This window comes from Podospora pseudocomata, chromosome 5, assembly GCF_035222375.1.
Source record: "Podospora pseudocomata strain CBS 415.72m chromosome 5, whole genome shotgun sequence".
NCBI classification, from domain to species: Eukaryota; Fungi; Ascomycota; class Sordariomycetes; order Sordariales; family Podosporaceae; genus Podospora; species Podospora pseudocomata.
The window spans coordinates 4,357,174-4,377,788 of record NC_085889.1 but is presented as its reverse complement, the minus strand read 5'-3'; the positions used below and the strand labels follow the sequence as shown (position 1 = coordinate 4,377,788).

General features: G+C 50.4%; 5 protein-coding genes across 5 annotated transcripts; 1 reads left to right on the top strand and 4 right to left on the bottom strand.

Annotated features, from left to right (window-relative positions):
* Positions 1–6,096: 6,096 nt before the first annotated feature.
* QC762_511113 (uncharacterized protein) lies at positions 6,097–7,023 on the bottom strand (the record flags this gene model as incomplete). Its single annotated transcript, XM_062891509.1, has 1 exon — positions 6,097–7,023. One exon carries the CDS (start codon positions 7,021–7,023, stop codon positions 6,097–6,099), a length of 927 nt encoding a protein of 308 aa, XP_062742850.1.
* A 1,120-nt stretch (positions 7,024–8,143) lies between these two features.
* QC762_0088080 (uncharacterized protein) lies at positions 8,144–11,509 on the bottom strand. The gene is made up of 5 exons (XM_062884027.1): positions 11,037–11,509; positions 10,591–10,984; positions 10,062–10,529; positions 9,430–9,983; positions 8,144–9,381 (listed from the first exon to the last, which is right to left on the bottom strand). Exons 1-5 carry the CDS (start codon positions 11,429–11,431, stop codon positions 9,234–9,236), a joined length of 1,959 nt encoding a protein of 652 aa, XP_062742849.1. The 5' UTR covers positions 11,432–11,509; the 3' UTR covers positions 8,144–9,233.
* Positions 11,510–14,002: 2,493 nt separating this feature from the next.
* QC762_0088070 (uncharacterized protein) lies at positions 14,003–14,386 on the top strand (the record flags this gene model as incomplete). The annotated part of the gene is made up of 1 exon (XM_062884026.1): positions 14,003–14,386. One exon carries the CDS (start codon positions 14,003–14,005, stop codon positions 14,384–14,386), a length of 384 nt encoding a protein of 127 aa, XP_062742848.1.
* A 138-nt stretch (positions 14,387–14,524) lies between these two features.
* On the bottom strand, positions 14,525–14,965 carry QC762_0088060 (uncharacterized protein; the record flags this gene model as incomplete). The annotated part of the gene is made up of 1 exon (XM_062884025.1): positions 14,525–14,965. One exon carries the CDS (start codon positions 14,963–14,965, stop codon positions 14,525–14,527), a length of 441 nt encoding a protein of 146 aa, XP_062742847.1.
* Positions 14,966–19,491: 4,526 nt separating this feature from the next.
* On the bottom strand, positions 19,492–20,307 carry QC762_511117 (uncharacterized protein; the record flags this gene model as incomplete). The annotated part of the gene is made up of 2 exons (XM_062891510.1): positions 19,492–19,881; positions 19,936–20,307. 2 exons carry the CDS (start codon positions 20,305–20,307, stop codon positions 19,492–19,494), a joined length of 762 nt encoding a protein of 253 aa, XP_062742846.1.
* Between the last annotated feature and the right edge of the window lie 308 nt (positions 20,308–20,615).

Here is a 20,615-nt window from a genome sequence, read left to right as displayed (position 1 = left end):
GGGTCAGAGAGATGTTGAGGCGCAGATAATGGAGGAAACGCAGGTAGGTAGTGGTCGGAAGCCGAGGACCGAGACGCGTGCGCGACGTTGTGGCAACTGCGGCGAGCCTGGTCATAATGCGCGCACATGTCAGATAGTTGTAGAAACGTCTGAGGAAGATAATTCCAAGTAATTTTAATTGTTTTGAGCTGTTTTGGTGGAATTGTTCTTGTATTTGCAGTGTGGGTGCAGGGAGTGTGGCGCTTTCGCTTATAAACCACGTTAACGTATATTTGTTACAACCTGCACCAGGAATGGATACAGACTGCAAGGCAGTACGCCGAAGGTGAATATGACAGGATGATCGAAGGTTGTGACAAGCGTCTCAGACACGGGTTCACTGTCAACAACAGGTTGTTCTAACAAAGAACTACTGAGAGTAGATTGTAGACAAATGAACTTGATTGCTTGCATGAGGAATCAGATTCCTCGACATGGGGAGCGCTGGGCACTCCCCCCTATTTATGTGAAGCTATCTACATATGTTTCTGAAGTATCTTTGTACCTTGCTCAGTGTGCTCAGTGGTCTTGGCGGCTGAGCAGACTGAGCAACCTTTCATGATCAATGTGCTCAGTGTGCTCAGTGGTCTTGGCCACTGATCAGACTGAGCACCTCCTGATTGGTCGTATGGGGGCTTATGGGTCTTTCCATCCCTGGCCCAATGATTGGCTGAGGTGCCCAGCACCTCGGGTACCACCCAGTGGTTCCTGTACAGGAGTATTACGCTTGGGACGTAACAATATTATAAGCGAGTCGTACATATAAGCGAGTCGTACAGTCTCCACCACCCTACAACAACTATCCTCAATTGCAACATAACAACACTAGAAATCAACTCTAATTACATCAGAAACAGCCGAATCAGACGATTCTACAGCCTCCTGGCAAGTACGTGCATTATGGCCAGGCTTGCCGCATACAACACAGCATTGAACCTTTGTACGAGCACCCCTACACCACTACCATCCAGCTGCGTTTCTTCCACTGCCTCCCCACCCACGGCCTTCTGGTCTAGTAGATCGTGTGCATCCTGCACAGTAAGTGATCCTCCAAGCCGCACACGTGTTTTTGGCTCTCCTGCGCTTGCTTAGTGCCTCGTTGGCAAGGTGGTACTGCGCGGCCAAGATGATAAAAAGGAGGATGGCCCAACCGAGGGCATTAACTCCCTGGATTACCGTTGCCCATTCGCGGTTACCAGGCTGGGCTAGTTTCGCCTTACTAAGGCCGTCCGAGGTCGTAACTACCATGCCCGCGAAGATAATACCCATCATAAACCCAGTCTCGTCGAAGTTGTAGATATCGTCATCTACAATACCGTACTTAGCCTTAGTGTTCCGTACGAGCGCAAACCACTCGGCAATGACCTTTGGATCCTCACACTTAGCCCTCTGGTAGTCGTATCTACGCTTAAAACGCGTACGGAGCTGTGGCTGGCGTTTGACGAAGTTATGTGCCCAGAGCTTGCCAACAGGGGTGCGTCGCGTACGCGTAGCAGTTGGTTGGCCATATCATCTACACTACGCAATCTTGGTGGAAAAGCTCGCGTACATAGCTCAATAATATATCGGACAATAGCTTCCTCTTCCGATTGAGTCAGCTTTTTCGAATTGGGTGTTATATCGCGTCGTGCAGGCCGGCCGGCGCGTCGGTTAGAGAGAGTCATAGCTGGTACGTTGTAGAGCTTAGCTGCAGCTCGGAGGCTTAATTTTTCATTGATTCGAAGAGCCTCAAGGGCTAAGAGTATCCTGGCTTCCTTTGAAGTAGGAGGCATATTGGGTTGTGGAAAAAATTGATGTTAGGTGTAAGGAGGGCGCGTCGTGGTGGAGACTGTACGACTCGCTTATATGTACGACTCGCTTATAATATACGTTATATGTATTTGCACTTATCCTCATCTTTCAGGAGCTTCGAGTCGTGCCTGGAAGTCAAACTTCTAAAAATCGCTCGGAGCAAGGACGGGATCTGTTTCTGAACAAACATGCCTAACATTAGCTCTGATATTGCCACGTCAGGCGACCTTCCATCAAATTGTTATTCTAAATACATTCGAGGTTATTCTTATAATGTTTGTTACTTTCCTAACTACTCACTCGAAGTGGTAATGCACGTTCATTTGCCTGATCGACCTGTTCGGCCACTTAGCTGGCTCGTTCGGCAGGGCTGAGTTGTTCGGCGGCTGGGCGACTCTGGGGTTGTCGAAACTCGGAAGTTTGGGGGTAAGTCGAGATATTGTTAAGGTTGCCACATTGCTTTGTTGCTGTCGCAGGCATTGAAGAGACGCTACGTGGTTGCCTCTTTAGAATTTCTAGACTTTGTTCGCGCCCAATACGCTGCAGTTCCGAGAGACCGCATGTTTACGGGAACACACGCCGGCAGGCCAGTTGATTAGGCCCTCTCGGGTAGGTGGAAGCAATTACCGTGAAGACTCTAGGGTCCCTAAACTGCGAGGTAGCTACGGTATGAGGTGACACCTAAGGAAGGCAAGTATAGGGAACTATGCCCTGTCAATAAAATCATAGACACTGAACTACAGGGATCTACGCCCAGGAAGAGTGTGGTGAACCAGTCTATTGAACTCTGACTGTTTGGCTTGAACTTGAACTTAATGAAGGAATGAAAAGTCAATTCCAAAAAACACCGCGAGGGAAGCCCTTTATGGGCACAGAAGACCTCCTTATCGCTCCCCACAACTTCCATCGGTTCAGTGGCCCACAGTGGCTTGTATCGCTGATAAGCCCTGTTGAGTCCCTCGTATTCGATTGATTCCAGTTGGTGAGAACGCTGTGGCTGCCGGGTCCTGGGCCGTTGAGAACGCTGTGGCTGCCGTGGCTTCAATCTGTTGAGAGTTCTGACAGAGCTGTGGCTCACTGTGGCAGCTGTGGCAGAAAACTCTGGCTCGCTGTGAGAGCTGCGGTTTCCAACCGCAAGTGCTGCTGGTGGTGCAAGTGCTGGAAACCACACAGAAGAATACTGTAGAATCCACAAATACGTGCTGTATTTCATTGATTCCGGATCTTGAGATCTACATAGTACATAAGCAGAGCGCCTAACGCTCGAAAGTTTCAAAGCTCTGCCGACGCTGGTGTTTACAGTAGAACCGGGTCTACAGCAACAAGCCCTTCTCTAGAGCCCAGATATTGAGAAAAATGAAATATATAAGGGTGGCAACAACCACCCTGGCGGATAGCAACGTGTATGAGGGTTATCTCCTTTAGCTACGTCTAACTTGCAAATAGTCCCCATCTAAGACTGCCTCTGAGTGAAGACTGCCCGACGCCTTCATTTTACGGACGCTAGTCGGCGTTCCTTCAAGCAGGAGCCCATGTATCCCTGCGCATTAGCCAGCCACTTCGTGTTCTAGTCATACCTCTATGCTACCTGCTGCCGCTTCTCCTCTCCCCATCCGACTTGCCCCTGAGCGTTCCTGACTTCGCCACTCTCGCGTTCACCGACGTCTGCTGCCTGCTCTGTACCAGCTGACATATTCATAGTCCGCGGCCTCTGCGCCAAGAAGCAATCAGTTCCCACATCGGCAGGAATCATACGACTAAAACCCCGATAGCTCCATTTTCCTTCCATGAAGAGTCTGAAGTTGTAGGGTTATCGGCAATACCGAGAGGAATAGAATCCTTGGTGATGTGAATGCAAGTGCTGCCTTCTGAGTGGGTCTCTCAGCCCCTCCTCCTTTCCCCTTACTTACATTTTTAGCTCAATATGCTCGCCAGCGGTCCTGAAGGAAGTAGGCCTAGGGCTGTGTGCCTTACCGCTGCTCCGTTTGCATAATGCTATGGATCTATGGCCATTGAAGTTTGACGCCCCTCATCCCTTGACGCTAGTATATGCCTGTTGAATTAATCTACCAGGTGCCCCTACTGTTCCCTAGTACATGGGACGGCAAAATGGAAACTCGGGCAACGGACAGGTAGTCTGCTACACACATTCTCGCCGTCTATAACTACGTGATTTTCGAATTGTAGGAATATGGCAATTCATAAGTGTCTTCTTCTGTTTTAAAAAAATTGAACAAGTTCGTCTATGTTCAAAGTTGCAATTTTAATACAAATGGTGGTTCTAGTGGGGTTGATAACGGGCTACTGGAACGCGCAAAGAGAAAACGGAAGTGAAGTCATGATCAGTTTTGGTTGCGGCAAGTATAGCCGAATGGTCCTTAGACCCACTTCAGCTCAGGGTGATGCTCACTGCGCTCACCTTTTGCTCACCTTGTGAGACCAATACGGACTGAGCCAAAAAAATTGTCGGGTGTGACTATATAGGTAGCACAAGAGTACTTGGAACAAATCGGATGATGGCTGAAAGATATGCTGAGTAGCCTCCTGACACCCCTCAACACGCCTGAAACCCCCGTAGCAATACATTACTATCATGAGGCCATGGTCCTCTTCTTCAGCATTACAGTGGGCAATATGGTGCCAGAACACAACTTCCAGGCCTGGATCCTATGGTCATCTTACTCAAAATTCTATATTGAAGATTTTTTACGTCGAGTATGATCTCCCAACCCTAGGGCCCTGCAAGATCGAAGGATTCCTGGGCTGTGTTTGATGCCCGTCCTGAATGCAGGGCTTCCTGTTGTCTGCTCGGGCTCAATTACAGTGTAATAACCGTTAAGATGATGAATCCAGGTTTAAGACGAGTTCGCATCTACAATAACCGACATGCCCAGGATTTGAACGGTGGTCCAACGTACCCAAGAATGATTCGCCATCCAATACTTAGTAGGGCGGCCACTTGACCACCTGTCCACTTGATCAAGTACATATTCGTTGGTGCGACCCTACCTGTCGTGTCCCTTATACACCAGGGAGTGAGGCTCAGAAAAACGGTCCTCAGTGGGAGGAAATAGGGCTCGACCGACTGCCGGGCGGGATCGTATGACGTCGTACTAAGTCTGGACACCGTGTATGATTGGGAACCTGTAAAAGAAGTTCTACTGTGACCACGGTGACCTCAAATCTTACTTTCCCACAACGGTAGATACGTCGTTGCAGGCCAACACTCACACCAGCACCGCTCGTCCATAGTTTACGGTGGCAGCAGGCGATTCAATCAACACGGACCTTTAAGACATGGATGCATAGAGACAAGCTTTAAGGAGGCATAAATACAGTCTAAACTTAATACAATGATAATTTGACCTTGATGTGACCTGTCTCAATCGCGAAATCACCTCCAGCTTCACGCGCTCAAGGGAGACGTCATTCACACTGCCCGCTCAGGGTGGTTGATGAGATGAGACAACTCAAGACGGCCCTCGGGCGGCTCCAGTCATCTCACGGCCCCAGGTTTCGTCTTGGCTTGGAATTATCACGGCTTGTCTCACTTTACGGGCTTGCAAACCTTCCGGTAGTTTTCCGGGCCGACGTTTTGGCGTCAATGCCTACCTACCTACTTAGGTACCTACCTAGTACCCACCAGTGCCGGGCTATGACCCTTACCCAGGTGCGCCGGGGTGACTGGTGACCCTGAAGTTGAATTTAGCACCCTCACGACGACATTAACCACCAACCACCCAGGCACGGTCGGTATCACCACTTCTTCTTTAGAAATCTCAAAAGATTGTCCCAGAACCTGGCAAGGCTGCAAGTTAAGCCGGCCCTGGGCTTGGCTTCCATTGCCAGCTCATCTCATAAAACGAGCCGAGACCGTCTCATCCCTTGGACCAACGGAGCAGCCCGCTTGAAGGAGGGCACATCAACCATATCAACTGACCTTCGTAATTATGCCCCCGGACTGCGACTCTGGAATGGGTATATATTCCGGCATCAGTGTTTTCTGTATGTGGTGTATTCTTCTAATTAAACGTAGTAATGGACTAGGGAGGCGCTGCTCGGATGGATTTGAGACACCTAAGTAGACACGAGCAAAGTCGACATCCCTGTATAGGTAAGCAGGTGTGGCATAAACATACTCTTTTCTTTATTTTCCGTCCTTGCTTTCCCTCTCCTATAGTACACTACCCCTTCACTAATTTACATTATACACAGGAAGATGCCCTGCCCTTTCTCCTTTCCCTTGTCTATGACTTTTGCTTGCCCTTAGTCGCGCGGCTGTGGCTTCACTTGAGAAGGGCTCTCTTTCTTGATCTCGGGAGAATTCTCTGGCTTTATCAAGGGAGAATCTGCCGGAATGGCGCCGCAGTCGATGAGAAATTGTGTGAGGGAACTCACTCGGCGGTGTTGTCCCTGTTCAGGCTGTGGTTGTTGGGGGGGTGGCTGCTGGGGTGGTGCCTGGCGATGCAAGGCCATCAGTGGTGCAGGGCGAACCGGGGCAGCGGGCTGTTGTTGACGGTGCTGTTGTTGCCGGACTTGTTGATGCCCCTGAGGCAGGTGTGGCTGGACCACAGGCTTGGGAGCCAAGCGGGGGAGGCGCTGGCGTGGCTGAGATTGGGGTTGAGCCGCGGGCCGAGCAGGCTTGGGTTGAACCGCGCGACGAGCTGGCTGAGGTTGAGCCACCGGACGAGTAGGCTGTGGGTTATCCGGCATCAGCCGGTGGTGCTGTGGTTCTCTTTGGACCTGTCGCAGGGCCGGAGGGCCGAGCTGAAAAGGACCGATATGGTCCATTTGCCGCCGCCTCTGCTCCTCCAGCGACTCCTGTCGTGTGACCCAAGCGTCGATTTGTCGCTTCTGCGACTCCAAGTGGTTGGCCTCCTGAGCCAACGTCTCTCTGGTTCTAATCTGCAGGAGCTCGTCGGTTCTTGGCCACGGCCATCGCGGCTGGTATTCTGGGCTTTGCTCCCAAGCTGCCTCCTCCTGGAGGGTGTTTTGCAGGCCGAGGTAGAGGAGATCAAGCTGGCTCATCTCCTCCAACAACGCCAGCACTTGTTGTCGGTCCGCAGGCCAATTGATGGATCCTGTTGGGATTTGGGTGATGAGAGCCTCAGCAGCTTGGGAGAGCTTGTCTATCTTGAACTTGAGGTACTGGGTCGTTGTGTACCAGCTGGGTGGTTGGTGTATATTCTCCATCCTGTCCGAGTCGCAATGAGTCGATTCTGGGGAATGTTCGACAAAGTTCTGGGGAGTATATAGCTGTTTGCTTGATGTACCTGGGTTGCAGGAGAGGCGGCTTGGGATGTTTCGGTTTGACGATGAGGATGACTCGAGCACAATATAAGCAGCTGGGCTTGTTGATTGTTGTTATGGGAGAAAAGGTACGTGGGGAAAGTTGTGTGCACAAACAGTGACCGTGAAGAGTGACTGAAGTTAAGTGAATGGATTGTGCGCAATGACCACCCACAGCGCTGCTTAGCGACCCCTAGGGGTACACACCTGTTTTGACAGGGCGGTGTAGTCAACACAGATTTATTCAGCTGTGTCACCCTATCCCGTCCGGCAAAGAATAGGTCATTGTTACCGACACGAGTTCCAGGACTAGATAATAACACTCCTTTATGACCACAAGCCCAATTGCTCATGCACTCTGTTTCGTTGACGCCCAAGATTCCCGTTTGCTTATGTCTATCTTCAAAGGCATATGACGCGCTCCATCTACTGACTCAATATTGTTATTCAAGAGGAGGCAGCAAGACGCTGTTGTACCAACGATACTCAGTCATGGGACCGGTGGTCGCTTGTGTGCCTGTGCCCAGACTACTATACAGGTCCTCGATGTTATGAGAGAACTAATCTGTTGGCCCAGCCATTCTCGGGAAACAGCTTGCTCTGGGTCGTCTACCTTTGGCCAGCCTTTCAATGGCACTTTTTAGATAATGAAGTGCTGTGATGGCACCTAATCAAAAATGGAGTGACCACTTGTTGACTTGACACAGCTGGCACGGTATATCTCAAGTGATTGTTTCACTCCCCAAATAACAGTAGGAAGGTTATCGATCTACCTTGTACATTTTAGGCTGTAAATGTGAACGAAATCTAGACTGCAGAAAGCGACATCTACAATGTACACAACTTTCTAGCGCGCCCCAGTTGGGTTGTGCTGGCTTCTGCTGTTCGTGCATCGCGGTGTTCCGTTTCAGCAACAGTGTCAAATGCGAACGGCCACAAACAGAGCAGAACCAAGCCGCCGAGTTTGTGCAACATGTCTGCCAGAAAGACCACACACTAATAAGTTAATTTGAAACGACAGAGAATTTTATGGAAGTTTTTATTGTAGGTTATGACACACTGACATTGTAAAGCACCTGAAGATCTACAGGGTTGGGCCAAGTTTCAATGCCAAGACCAGAAATGGTGCCCTTGTGTACGCACATCAATCACAAGGTCATTCCTGCTTCCACCTTCTCATCGACTTCACAACACTTCACAAAAGACCAAGCCAGTCATTGAAATCATTGCTTTTGTCGATCTGATATCACTCCCTTCTTTACTATCCAGTGTCCACCCCTCTACACAACCATTTGTCTGCCCACCACATCAGCCAACACTCCCCTCCTCCAGATCATTATCGGCGTTGTTCCCTCCTCCCATCGAGTCCACTAATCAACGATTGAAGAAGTACCCGCAGGTGCTCCCATTCATGGGCGGCGTTTCTGACCTGTTCCCTCCACGTTGTCAGGCAATGCCTGTCGAAACGTCCACAATTGTCTCCCAGGTTCGGTACGAAGGAAGGCGGTAGAAGTTCATCGGAGGCAGTTGGGACTCTTCTAAGTCGGGGACGGGGTAGAGTAGTTCTCCGGGGATGTATCTTGGTCCAGGGAAACAAGCCAGCTCTTCGAGGGACAACAGGCTTCGATTGCGGCGTGGTTCTAATTGCGGCTCGGGGCCGGCTGTCGGTGGGTTTGGTATAGTTGGGGATGTTGTCTGGTCTTGAGAGGGAGATACCGTTGCCGGTGATTGGGTACTGGGCTGCTGACCCTGAGGGGGCACAAGACTTCGAGCATCAGGGACATCATTGGATGTGCGGGTTTGAATCGCGATGATATTGACCTCATCGTTCAATTGGCTGTCCCTTGCGGCTTCTCCGACTCTCACAGCCTCTCTGCGAGCTGCCAATTCTGACCTCTTTGCAGAAACTGTGTCCTCCCGTGACTGTAAGTCGCGTCTTGCGGCTCTCACACGGGCACAATGCAACTCAAAGCTAGGGAGCACGGAAACATCTCTCAAGCTTCTCACCAAGCCTGAAGATCCTTGTTGATTTTGTGCAGCGCTTGCCTGAAGTATCTGCCAAAGTTCGTCCTGGCCTCGTTGGGCAACGTGTTGACGATGGTTGAAATCTGCGGTCACTTGTCCTCGACTCTGCTGCTGTTGGGCTTCAACGTCTTGGTGCCGTGGCGGGAGCCTCCGGATGGTAGGAGCCGGCTGGGCTTCTTGTTCTCCTTCTTGCTCTCGCAGCTCCCTGGCGGCGCGACGTTGTTCCCGGCGGGCTTGCTGGGCGAGGCGGGGTTCTTCTTGTTCTTGTTCTTGTTCTCGTTGCTGCTGGGCGGCGTGACGTTGTCCCTGGCGAGCCTGGTGGGCGCGGCGGTGTTCTTCACGTTCTTCGCGCCGGCGTTGTTCTTGTCTCTCGGTCTCGAGGTGGTCTCGTTGGCTTTCGCTTCGACGCTGGAATCGCTCGATTTCTTCGTAGTAAGTGAGGTCGCCGATTTGCTCGCAGGAGATTGGGCGCGGGTGGCCCATGATGGTTGTGAGTCGTCAGGTGTGGTTGGAGGAATGTTTGTGTGGGAGGCAGAGCTTTGTGGGTGAAAGGCGGAGAGGGTAGAAGCTGGGTGCGATGGAGTGGCCCGAAAGTAGTAGAGGGGTGAAATGATTGGGGCTGGAGTGAGAGTGGGGGTTGGCAGAGAATGGCGAGCAATCTGAAGCTGCCGAAACACCGTCTGAGTAGGCGTCGGAGCTGTGACTGGCTGCAGTATTTCAGGTTGCAATTGGGGGTAGCTCTGGCGCATTTCGGAAGCCTCAGCTGTCACCTCTTCTCGAGGCTGACTCTGAGCCTGTTGACTGGGAGACTGCGCCTTTGTGCTCACTGGCGGAGCAATCTGCTGACACAGGTTTGATTAGTCACAAATATGTCCACTCCCAATCCCTCCCTTCTGATTGCAAGGACTTCATCTTACCTTGTCTTTGGTCGAAGCATGTCTAATCTCCTTCTTCCGCTGATCAAAGAAGCCTCTCACCGGGATCAGGTTGAACTCTGTGTGTTTTTCTTTCTTTTTATCTTTCTCCTTGTCACTTTCCTTGTTGTCTTTAGTCCCAGTCCGCGGTTTGAGAACCCTTCCAAGCATTTCTTTGCCGCTGTCTGGCCTTGTTGTTGAGCCAGCCTTTTTTGATTGTCCTTCTTTTTGGGAGCCTTCTGACTGAGGTTTAGTTTCATCAACAATTGTCGCTTCTGCTTTGAGGGACTGGTTGGCCATCTCGACTTGGCGTAGCTTCAGCGTCACTTCCCAACCTGGTAAAACGAAGCTTTCCCAAAATGCTGGCAGGATTATCTCTCCACTAGGACCGAAGACTTCGTAATTTCCAGCCCGGACCTGGTCATTCTGAGGAAGATGGCCATACAATTGTTCTATTGCCTTCGACATTTCCTAAAGGTCATTAGCATGGTTGAGGCTGTTAACATCACTGACTCAGCGTTGGGTCACTTACCAGCCAGGTTCTGCAAGCACGAAATGAGACCAAACAACGTCTCCCTTCTGTGTCGCTCAAGGTGATGGGAGCGGGTGTTGGCTCTGGGGGTGATCTGATGTCATATCCTTCCTGGCTGTGCAGATACCCATGATACTGTTCTGTCCTGTCATCAGGATACTCTGCATCTCCAAGGATGGTCTCCGCGTCGGTCCTCAAGTCGGCGAGAAACCGGCCGAGAACATAATTTGATGGTCTTGGCCCTGTCTCCGGCGCATTCAACTGGAGTTGAATCTGAGATATTCCCTGCAGAACACGGTCGATGTCTGTTTGTATCTGTGCTGTGTTGCCTTTGATGGCCGAGGTGTCTTGGAGAATGTGCTCTGTGTCGTCTTTGATGTCTTTGATGATGATGCTGTCTACGATCAGCTACTCACTTTCCCAAGGGCCACAGACACACAACTTACACAGATACCAAATCCAGTGTTACACTGAGGGTGGCTTTGTGTCTTTCCAGATCTTCTCGCAAGCTTTCCATCTCCTCTTTTCCCGACAGAGCCCAACTGACACGCGAACCTTCCTTCAACAACCCGCCAATCTGATTCACGACATTTTGGCAGTCTGCGGCCACATCGACAATTCGCTCAAGCACGCTGTCTGGGAGCTTGATCTTATCGGCATCGTGAAAGTCATCTGCGAGTATCTCAAGCACACCTTTGAGTGATATTAGTTCCTTTTTAACGGCGATGATTTCTTGTCGAGCCCCTCGAATATCTCGCATGAATGCCGTGGCAGCGCTTATCACGGATGTAATCGCGCCAGCAACCTCCAATATTGTTACCGCCGCTGACAGAGGCTCCATTTTGAACTTGAAGTGTCGTCTGTGTCAAAGGCTGATAGCTTGCACACAGCACTCAATGGTGGGGATCAAGAATTTGGGAATGAGCCCGATGAGGGGTGGCACTGGCTCAGCCTCATTCTCTAGCTTATGTATGCACTGTCGTATCCGCACTGAATGCAAGCTTCGCCAACGGCATGCTGACATGCATGAAGACGGTTCTCACGATTGGTTACCCGACTTCTCCTAGCCAAATCTCACATGCAGGTCCACAACTCCAGTATGCTGCCACAATGTGGACAAAATAACTGGCACTGCAAAACGCTAAACCAAGCCTTAAAAGAGAGAAAGGCCTTCAAGATAGTTCAGGGGCTTACAAAGATAGTTAATGGGCCTCTGAACTATCCTTTGAGGTGTACTAATTTTCCATCAAGACCTCTTCTTCTTCTAAAAAGGGGTAGGTTAACAAAAGATTCTACGTTTGACCGACTTGCAGTACCAGTTATCTTGCCCATCTTCATCACAGTTTTGCTACTATACCTTGAACTTGTAAACAAATTGACCTGTTGCCAAGCAACGGCTCAGGGGTATTTCAGGGGACGTGCGCCCAGCCACAACACTCGTGTTCCCCATGGCCTGAAATACATTAGCCCATGGGGATGCAATTCAAGCTCGGATAACAGCAGGTGATGGAACAATGGCCCTTTTTTAGGGATGAGTGCCATGGATGATCACTTCACTGCTTGTTTGGTGTGTTGCAACATGTTTCACTCAACTATCTGCCAGACAACAGTCACAGGCAGCCCGATCGAGCGCTCATTCTTACTGTTCGATTGGAGTGTCGGATGTTCTGCCGAGTTGTCCACATTTGGCAATGACACTCATGTCATCATCCAACACACTTCGATGCGTGACGCTGACAGCCCGCTACATTGTAGCAAGACGAAACTTCTATGAGCCACAAGTTGATGCAGCAGATTTCCACGTGTGGTACTCTCTAACACGTAGAGTTACGCTGGCGCGGATGAAGATACACATGAGCACCGTTTACAGAGAGACGAATCGTTGACGCTAGAAGGGATGGAAGAAAACTGTCAAAGTGGCATGGTTTTGGGCGTCAAGGGGTGAATGATGATGCATGCCACGACTGGTCAACTCTGATATCAGCTGGATCTCGTTATCGAGTTCTATGACGCCGTGGCCTTCAACACACAAGATACGTTGCTTTTAAAACTACCACACCCACTCCTTTCTGATCTTGGGTACACCTACAATACTCTGGCCTTCTACGACAGCAATATCCGTCAAGTAAAGCCAAGTCCTGTGTCGTTTACATTCTGCCTTCTATCCACAACCATTGACAACTACACCGCCATGATTGACAAGTACACAACAAGCAACACGAATATGGCTAGTTGCAACAGCAGCACCTCTTCCAGGAGTAGCACCTCCTACAAGAATCGCACCTGCTCCAGAAGCAGTCCCGAACGATTGAGCTCTTCCACATCTGTTTACGAAACAACAGAAGCAGTCATGAAGGTGACACCGCACGCCAGCACAGTCATGGACACCACCAAAGTATACAAGCGAAATACTTCACCAAGCACGAGGAACAAGGGGCTGAACGAGATAAAAGCAATAGCGCGGGCCATGTGCTGACGTGTCGATTGAGGTGTATGGGGAGCAAACTATTGGAATCGCCGGCCGAATCAGCCCAACAGCTGCAAGAAAATTGATAGACGCGACTTCGGCGTCATATTAGAGTTGTAGATGACAAAAAATACTATAGTCTGCATGACCATGAAAAAACTTGCCCATTTTGCCCAGATGATCTAACTGACTGTTCCATCCCGTTTACAGTAGCAGAGCCCTACAAGATACATGACACCACTGCAGCCCACTTTGACGCCAGCTCTTTCCTTCAAAGATCTTGAATGGAATGATTACTCTCGCCTGATCTTCCATACAAGCACAGACCGACTTTAACAGTGGCCCCACCAAGAGCAGTTGTGTGGCACGCAGAGACACGCTGACAGAATGTCTACACCAAAGGACCCAACACTACCCCTTTCTCTCCCCATAAACCCGGAAACGCTCAATCAAGCCCTCAGGCTAGAGCTTGAAATACAACACCTCAAGGCGAACGATAACGCTAGAGCACGAAGTCAACTCCAGCCGGCTCAGGTCAGTCGAGCAACGGGACAACGGCCGCCAGGTACACACTCCCCAGCAGTTTCAACAGAGGCAGCCGTGCCAAAAGCAAGCACAGCGCCTGGTGGTCAAAATCACCACAAGACAACCACCCAGAGCTCAGACGCACTACACACTCCAGCTGAAAGCAGAAAGAAACAGAAATCACGACGTTGCAATCTTCTATAGATAATCACCACCACACAACGAAGAGCAGACTTCTACAACACCACATCCACAATTACTACTTTGAAACAGTCCTCTCTTTTCATCCTTATAAGCAACATAGCCACCCCTTCGTTTAATCCCGACTTTCATTCCATCACCTAACACACGAGATCCTTGACCTACCAAAAGCCCCACCTAACCATTATCTACCCGCTAATCTTCACCGACTGCCTCACCATGAGCCGCGGCGATCGCGATCCCGAATCAACACCAGTGGACTGGGCAGAGCTCTACATCACTCTCGTCCCCCTCTACCACGATCAAGCCGAACAGGAGAATGCTGATAAATTGAAAGCCGCAATAGTCGAGGAAGCAAGACACGCCTGCGAAGACGAGAAGGTGGACGGGGCAGGAAAAGAGATGCTCACCGCGGATAATATTGAACAGCGTGAGGAGCGAGAACAAACGGAAGAGGAGTGGAAGGAGAGCAAAGACGGAGAAAGAAAGGAGCAGGAGGATGAGGAAAGACAGGAGCAAAAGTGTATACGAGAGGAAAGGCGGAGGAGTATTGAATGCTCTCAAGAGGCAAGGGGTCTTTGCAGAATTTTGGGGAATCCGTGACTCAACTCAAAACTAGCTAGCTAAAGTGTAGGCATCACAAGTTGTCTCAGACTACAAATCACCAAATAAAGAATCCCACAAACAAGTTATTGTGACTGCCAAGTGCAAAGGTACCTAGGGGAGGTACCTTAACTTACCTCAAACCCAAAAGACACAGTTACCTACCCTAAAACAAGCCCCCTCATGGTACAAAAACCGAGACCTCTGTGCCTTAGTGAATGAGGCATGGTTCTGCTGGAGCCTCATTGCTTGAGCTAAGAACCCCGCATTTGCGTTTGGCGCACCCTGCGGTTGGCATTTACGCGCAGCCTGAATAGCTCCCGCGGCTGGGAGAACGGAGGTGTTTGCCCAGAGACCAAAACATCGAGCCAAGCTCGAGTTTATTCCCATGATGACACCTTCGGTCTTTTTCTCAGAAACTTGCATCCCCGACATCTGGGGTGGCGGGTCGGCTGATGACGCGAAAAGCAGAAGCATGGGCTGTCTGGGATCGCGAAGAACCTGACCAAGCTGGAGACGGAAGTCTGTTGGGTAACCAGTGCTCTTGGTAAGGATCCATGTCTTGATAGGCTGATCCATTGCTCAAGTGTTTTCAAGGCACAAAGGTACTGTCTGAACTGCTGAGGATGGGGTTTGTTGAATTTAAATGACACAACAAGAAGCTGGAGGGATGTTTGGGTCAACTTAGAATTAGAAAGATCTATTTTTAAGCTCAAGTTCCGGGCTCTAACCCAGGTGATAGCAGGCTGCGTCTCGCGTGGGGGTGCGTAACCGATATACCCAAACCCCATACATGCAGGGGGGTCGACTGCGCCATTCAGCTCAGTGATGGGATGATCCCTACATAGTTAGGAAGATCACCCCCCTTTTCTCCTCTCCAGATACTCTATCGACATTACAATCAAGCCGCCTTACACGAAGATGGAATGCGAAGCGTCGACTGCGGCAACACACGAACGGGTCTTGCTCGGTACAACAACAGCGCTGGAGACTGCAGCGAAAGTCGTGGAGGCAACAAGACACCCCTTTCGAGCCGGCCAGGCTGTGGACGCAGTCCCGCATCGCTCACTCCTCATCCCAACTGATTTGCAAATGACATTTGGCTGGCTTGTCATGAGCTATTTACCTCTCGGCCGCATTACTTTAACCATGATCCATCAATCTGCTCAGCGAACAGCACATCTTGCATCTGCTGCTTATCTTGCCGCTCGAGACAAAGCGTTGCCATTTATTGATTCCATAATTTCACGAGAGCAACTAGGTCGTATTGTCCAGCAAATTAACCCCTCAGTACGTCCAGCGCCGCTCCCACAAATAGCAGAGAGAACTTGATGGCAGAAGCTGACCTTTGTCCAGGTGCCTTATCCTGAATTTGTTGATGGTTTACTTACCGACTGTTAACGTGTGGCACATAATAGGTGCCAGGTAAGACTCAGGTGTTGAGGTACTGGGAAGGTCTTCTAACTTCTTCCTCACAAACCTACCCGGGAGACATCAAGGGAAGGTTTGTCAGCTGTCGAAGGATATCGAAGTCCATAGAACTTAGCTATACCATCCATAGCTTAGTTGTCCCACAGAATACCTTGCTACTCTATGGGGGCCCAGTGCCCCACAGAGCCTGCTGGAAGACCAGCACACTTGTATAAGTAGGCCTCTCCTCTCCTCTCAATCCTGTATGTAGAATAAGTAAGCATAAGCAAGAATATAAGCCAATGACATACATGCACTAAAAGCCTCTGTATTAGACTACGTACAAGCACTCAAAGCCTCTGTATTGTGGCGTCTTGCTCACTGTGATAACAGTGGTCTTGCTTCCTTCAGCACTGCTGTCGTATCCCCTTTTTTCCAGCTTCCGCTACGCACTGCTACAAGCGCATAGTTCGCTGTAGCTCCCCTGTAGGTACTGTATTACAGACCTATAGGGCAACGCAGCAAACACCGACAATACCCATCATCTGTGTGACTAGTACCGATGTCTTGAATGGGTTGAGTGTCACGGCGGAAGCTGGCAACACGCAACCAATGGAGAGATTCTGTGCTCCGACTTCAACACGAAGGACCTTGAGATTTTCAGTACCGGGCTTGAAGACCTACGTAACGAACTGTTTCGAGTGCTGTTGGGCCAGCATATGTCTGAAGATAGATCTACTACGTGGGACCCCAGCGGATCCGAAACGACACTGGACAAGCTTAACAATTTGGAGTCTGCCCTGACATCGACATGGAGGAATTATCATTTACGACCACACAAACGCAACCGGGTGACTCTTGGAAATGCTACGTCCGTCAACCTGCGCTCGGACGGCACATGGAGTTGCGATGCAAAAGGAGCCGACTCCTTTGTTATGAGGTTTCCAGCTGTCAAGTACGCCAAGGGACCCGATTGCCTGCAAGAAGCAATAGTCGATGTTACACAGAAGAGGTGAGTGAGAGGTATTTTTGTCTAGCCGATCAACATCACCACAACCTCCATGCTTGGAATCCGTTCTAACGGTGTCTATTCAAGCCACATCTCGCGTTCAAAATGGACCAATCCCTGTCAGCTAGAACCGCTACAAGGCAAACGCTATAAAATGGTCCTCCACAATGACGGACAGATCGGCATGGAACGCGGTGTTCTCAGGTACGAGGACGTCAACGGCCATGCAGCAGATGCCGAGTTCCCTTTTAGCGAAGTGCTTAAACACGAACTGCACTATCGCGAAAGAATTGTTCTTTGCTTGCGGCTAGTTCGTTCGCTGCTTGATCTTCACAACACTCCCTGGCTACGGGGTGACTGGGGTGTTGAAGACATCTGGGTGTACGGCAAATCGAGCTCCTCGGAACTACAGCTACGCCAGCCATATCTCAGGCTGGTTCTCCCGAGCAACCAAAGTGACTCGCCCGTGGACAGTCAGCCGTCGACTACGAGCGACTTCTTTGACGACATGCATCGCTTTCCCCACGCCCTTAGTCTGGGTGTTGTTCTTATGCAAATACTGCTTAGCGATCGCCTGCAGAACGTTGCTCCGCTCGAGGACCATCGGAACGAGAGACGGAGACATTTATCAGAGGATATCCGGAATGACGTCAACCTCAAGGTGGTTCAGGCTGGAAGGTTGTTAGAAGAGTGTCAAAAGAGGTTCTTGGCTAGATCTCCGCTGATCAAGGCTATAAGCGGCTGCACAAAACCAAACCTGTTTGGGCCTTTACGAGAACGGGAGAGGGGCAGAGAATTCTCTTCTAGGGGACTCGGTTGGGCTGTTCGAAAACGACATAAAATGGTCCTTCTCGGAATTTTCAAGGGAGCCGTCCGCTATGGGCGAGTCGTCGGCGAGCGCTACACAGGGTGCAAGTGTTTCAACTTTGACGTGGAATGAGAGCCTCGTCGAGCTAACGTATGTAAGATGCTTCACGCCGTTTCTATCCCCGGCTGTTCTTGGGAGCTATTGGAATGTCCAAAGTCTACATACCACGCGTTATGAAAGGCACTAGTGATGATAGGGGTGCTGCTGAGAGAGTTGCTGCTGTGAGTTCACCCAATTCATGTCCCCTATCTCGTGATCTACACCTTACCGTCAGGGTAAATTTTGAGTCATGGGGCTCTAACATTCAAGCCTTTAGGCCGTTGAATGGGCTATAAACGAATGTAATATCGATATCATCAGTATCTCTCTCCGCCTTAACAAGCCTTCGGAGGAGGTGCGAAAGAGGTTCCATGAAACGAGCGGTAAAGCCTTGATCTTTGCCTCGGGTGGAAATATGGACCAAGGACCTACCAAGAAGCCAATCGCCTTCCCGGAAACGTTAGAGAACGTCTTCTGCATTCACGCTCACGACGGGTTTCAAAGAAACTCTTAATTCACACCAGACCCGCATCCGGATTCGCGGAACTTTCAAGTCATCGGACAGTATTTCAACGTCCCCACCCTGCAGACGGGACTCCCCTGATCTTCCAAGGCACGTCGTGTGCAACCCCGACCGCGGCCGGGATGGCCGCCTTTGTTATCGACTTTACTCGAGCCTATGGAATAGAGTGGGTCAAACGTCGGGAAAACGGCGAGAAAGACGAGTTTGACGACATCCGAAACACATTGGTGGATGAGAAGCAGAGACTCAAGTGCGACCGGATCGTGAGGAAAGTCTTGCTGTCGTACATGACGAGACGTGACCGGGCTCATAAAAACCTGAAGTGAAAGTACATCAGGCTTAACCCCGAGCTCTTGTTCGAATGCGCCGAGGACCCGGGGAAGTGGCAGCGATCAGCGCTGTTGAGAATTGCTGAGGCTTTGAAGAAGGACAAGGATGGTATTCTGGACGTCTGGGCGGAGCGCTTGACCATATTTTCTGCTGGTCTGAGAGAGTCTACCGACATATCTAGGTTATGAAACCTGCCCAAATGCTCTATAGTAGACATCGATGTTAGATGGTAGGGGTGTTGATAATTGTTTTGATCAATATTCGCAGAAGATTGGGTCGATACGGTGCAGCTACCGCGCAAGGGATGTGGGCGGCAATATACGGGCATGTCTGAGAGGAAAGCATTGGGATGATTCGAAACAAGTTGCTTGTGCAGCTGACATATGGCAGCGGTTGTCGGCGGACCGTTTCCATCAGTCCCGGCCAACAGCTAGCCAACCACCAGTGACATCAACAAAGACGTAGTAATGCTGGTTCAAACAGACAATATCATGCAGGTATATAAACATGCTCCGCAAGATTGGACGGATCCTGCAGTTCCAGCACCCAGAGCCTCTCTTCAACTCCGCCACAGATTCGACGAGTACCTAGGTATATTGGCAGACAACAGCACAGTGTCACATCACAGTTCAATCCAAAGCAAGGCAAACAAGGGATCTGCTGAAGATGCTCGTCAATTCAATAACGGCAAGAATGATGAAAGTCAACGCTACTTCGCTCGGTTGTATTCCTGCGACAGACAAGCCATTTCCATCTCTTGCGCCCCCTCTCCTCAGAACCTAGGGACTTAACCAACTTAGACATCCCGCCTCCCGACACGCTTCGCAAAGTTTTGGCGGCGATTCATCCAAGTGTCCTAGACATTCGCCGCGCAAATAACCCCCAACATTGCAGTAAGGCACCAACCCATCCCGCACCCCACGCACCTAATGTATGTGGCAAAGACAGATTAGATCGCCATATGGTGGAGTGTGTTCTATTCCTGTGGGGCTCTTGGCGACGCTCCTCGCTGGTTGCGCTGACGGTTGCGCTGGTGGTCTCGGTGATGGTGGTAGCGGGGTCGCGGCTGCGGCTGGGGTTGGGGTTGGGTGTTGCTGTTGCCGTTGCACTTGGTTGGTACTTCTATTCGAAGGAGCAATGGCTGTGACACTGGGACGAGGTAGGCTGTTAGGCACAACTCCAAGAGAAGTGTCGACATTGGGTTTGACTTGCGGATGCCAAGCGCTGGGAACACTACGCTGAAGATCGCTCTGGGGGTTGCCATAAGAATTGTAATTCGGGTTGACTTGCGGATGCCAGGCGTTGGGAACATTGCCCTCAGGAGTGCTCTGGGGGTTGCCGTAATAATAATTGCTGTCACTGGGGGCGACTTGCTGAAGCCAGGTGTCCTCGTTGGGAACACTACGCGGAGTATTGCTCTGGGGGTTACCATAGGAATTGCTGGTGTAATTGGGATTGACTTGCTGAAGCAGGGGGTTGGAGATACTGGCAGGGGGAAAACCGATATCGTAGAAGATTTGTTGAAGCTCGTCACGGGTGACTATGAATTGAGGACTACCGTGACTGCGATTGGGGTTGTTTTGCTGGATGCCGTCGTTTGGTGGTTGCCCTTGGTAAGATGGATTGTAAGACATGGTGATTGTATTTGATTTGCGAGTCCTGAAGACGTTGGATTCAACTGAGAGTGTGGACTCTCTCCAACGTCCTTTAAGTAAGGACAGGATCAATTGGTCAATGACCATGGCTGCATCATCGACAATATCTTAGGATGTTGGTGTCAACCAAATCCAGGCAGTTGCCTCTTGATTGACCACATCGCAGGGACTTCGGGAGGGAAGGACGTCGCCCATTCATTCTTGAAAGGCACCACCGAGGAGCTGCCCACCTCCAAGCTAACCTGTACTTGTCTGTCGGAGTCAGAATCCCACAGAAGGAACATAGTTGTGGTGGCATCCTCACCATGAAATGGTTGCCACACAAAAGTACCGATGTTAGCCCACATTATAATGTGAACCATACCTTGGAGAATAATTATCAGGCTTTCAAACAC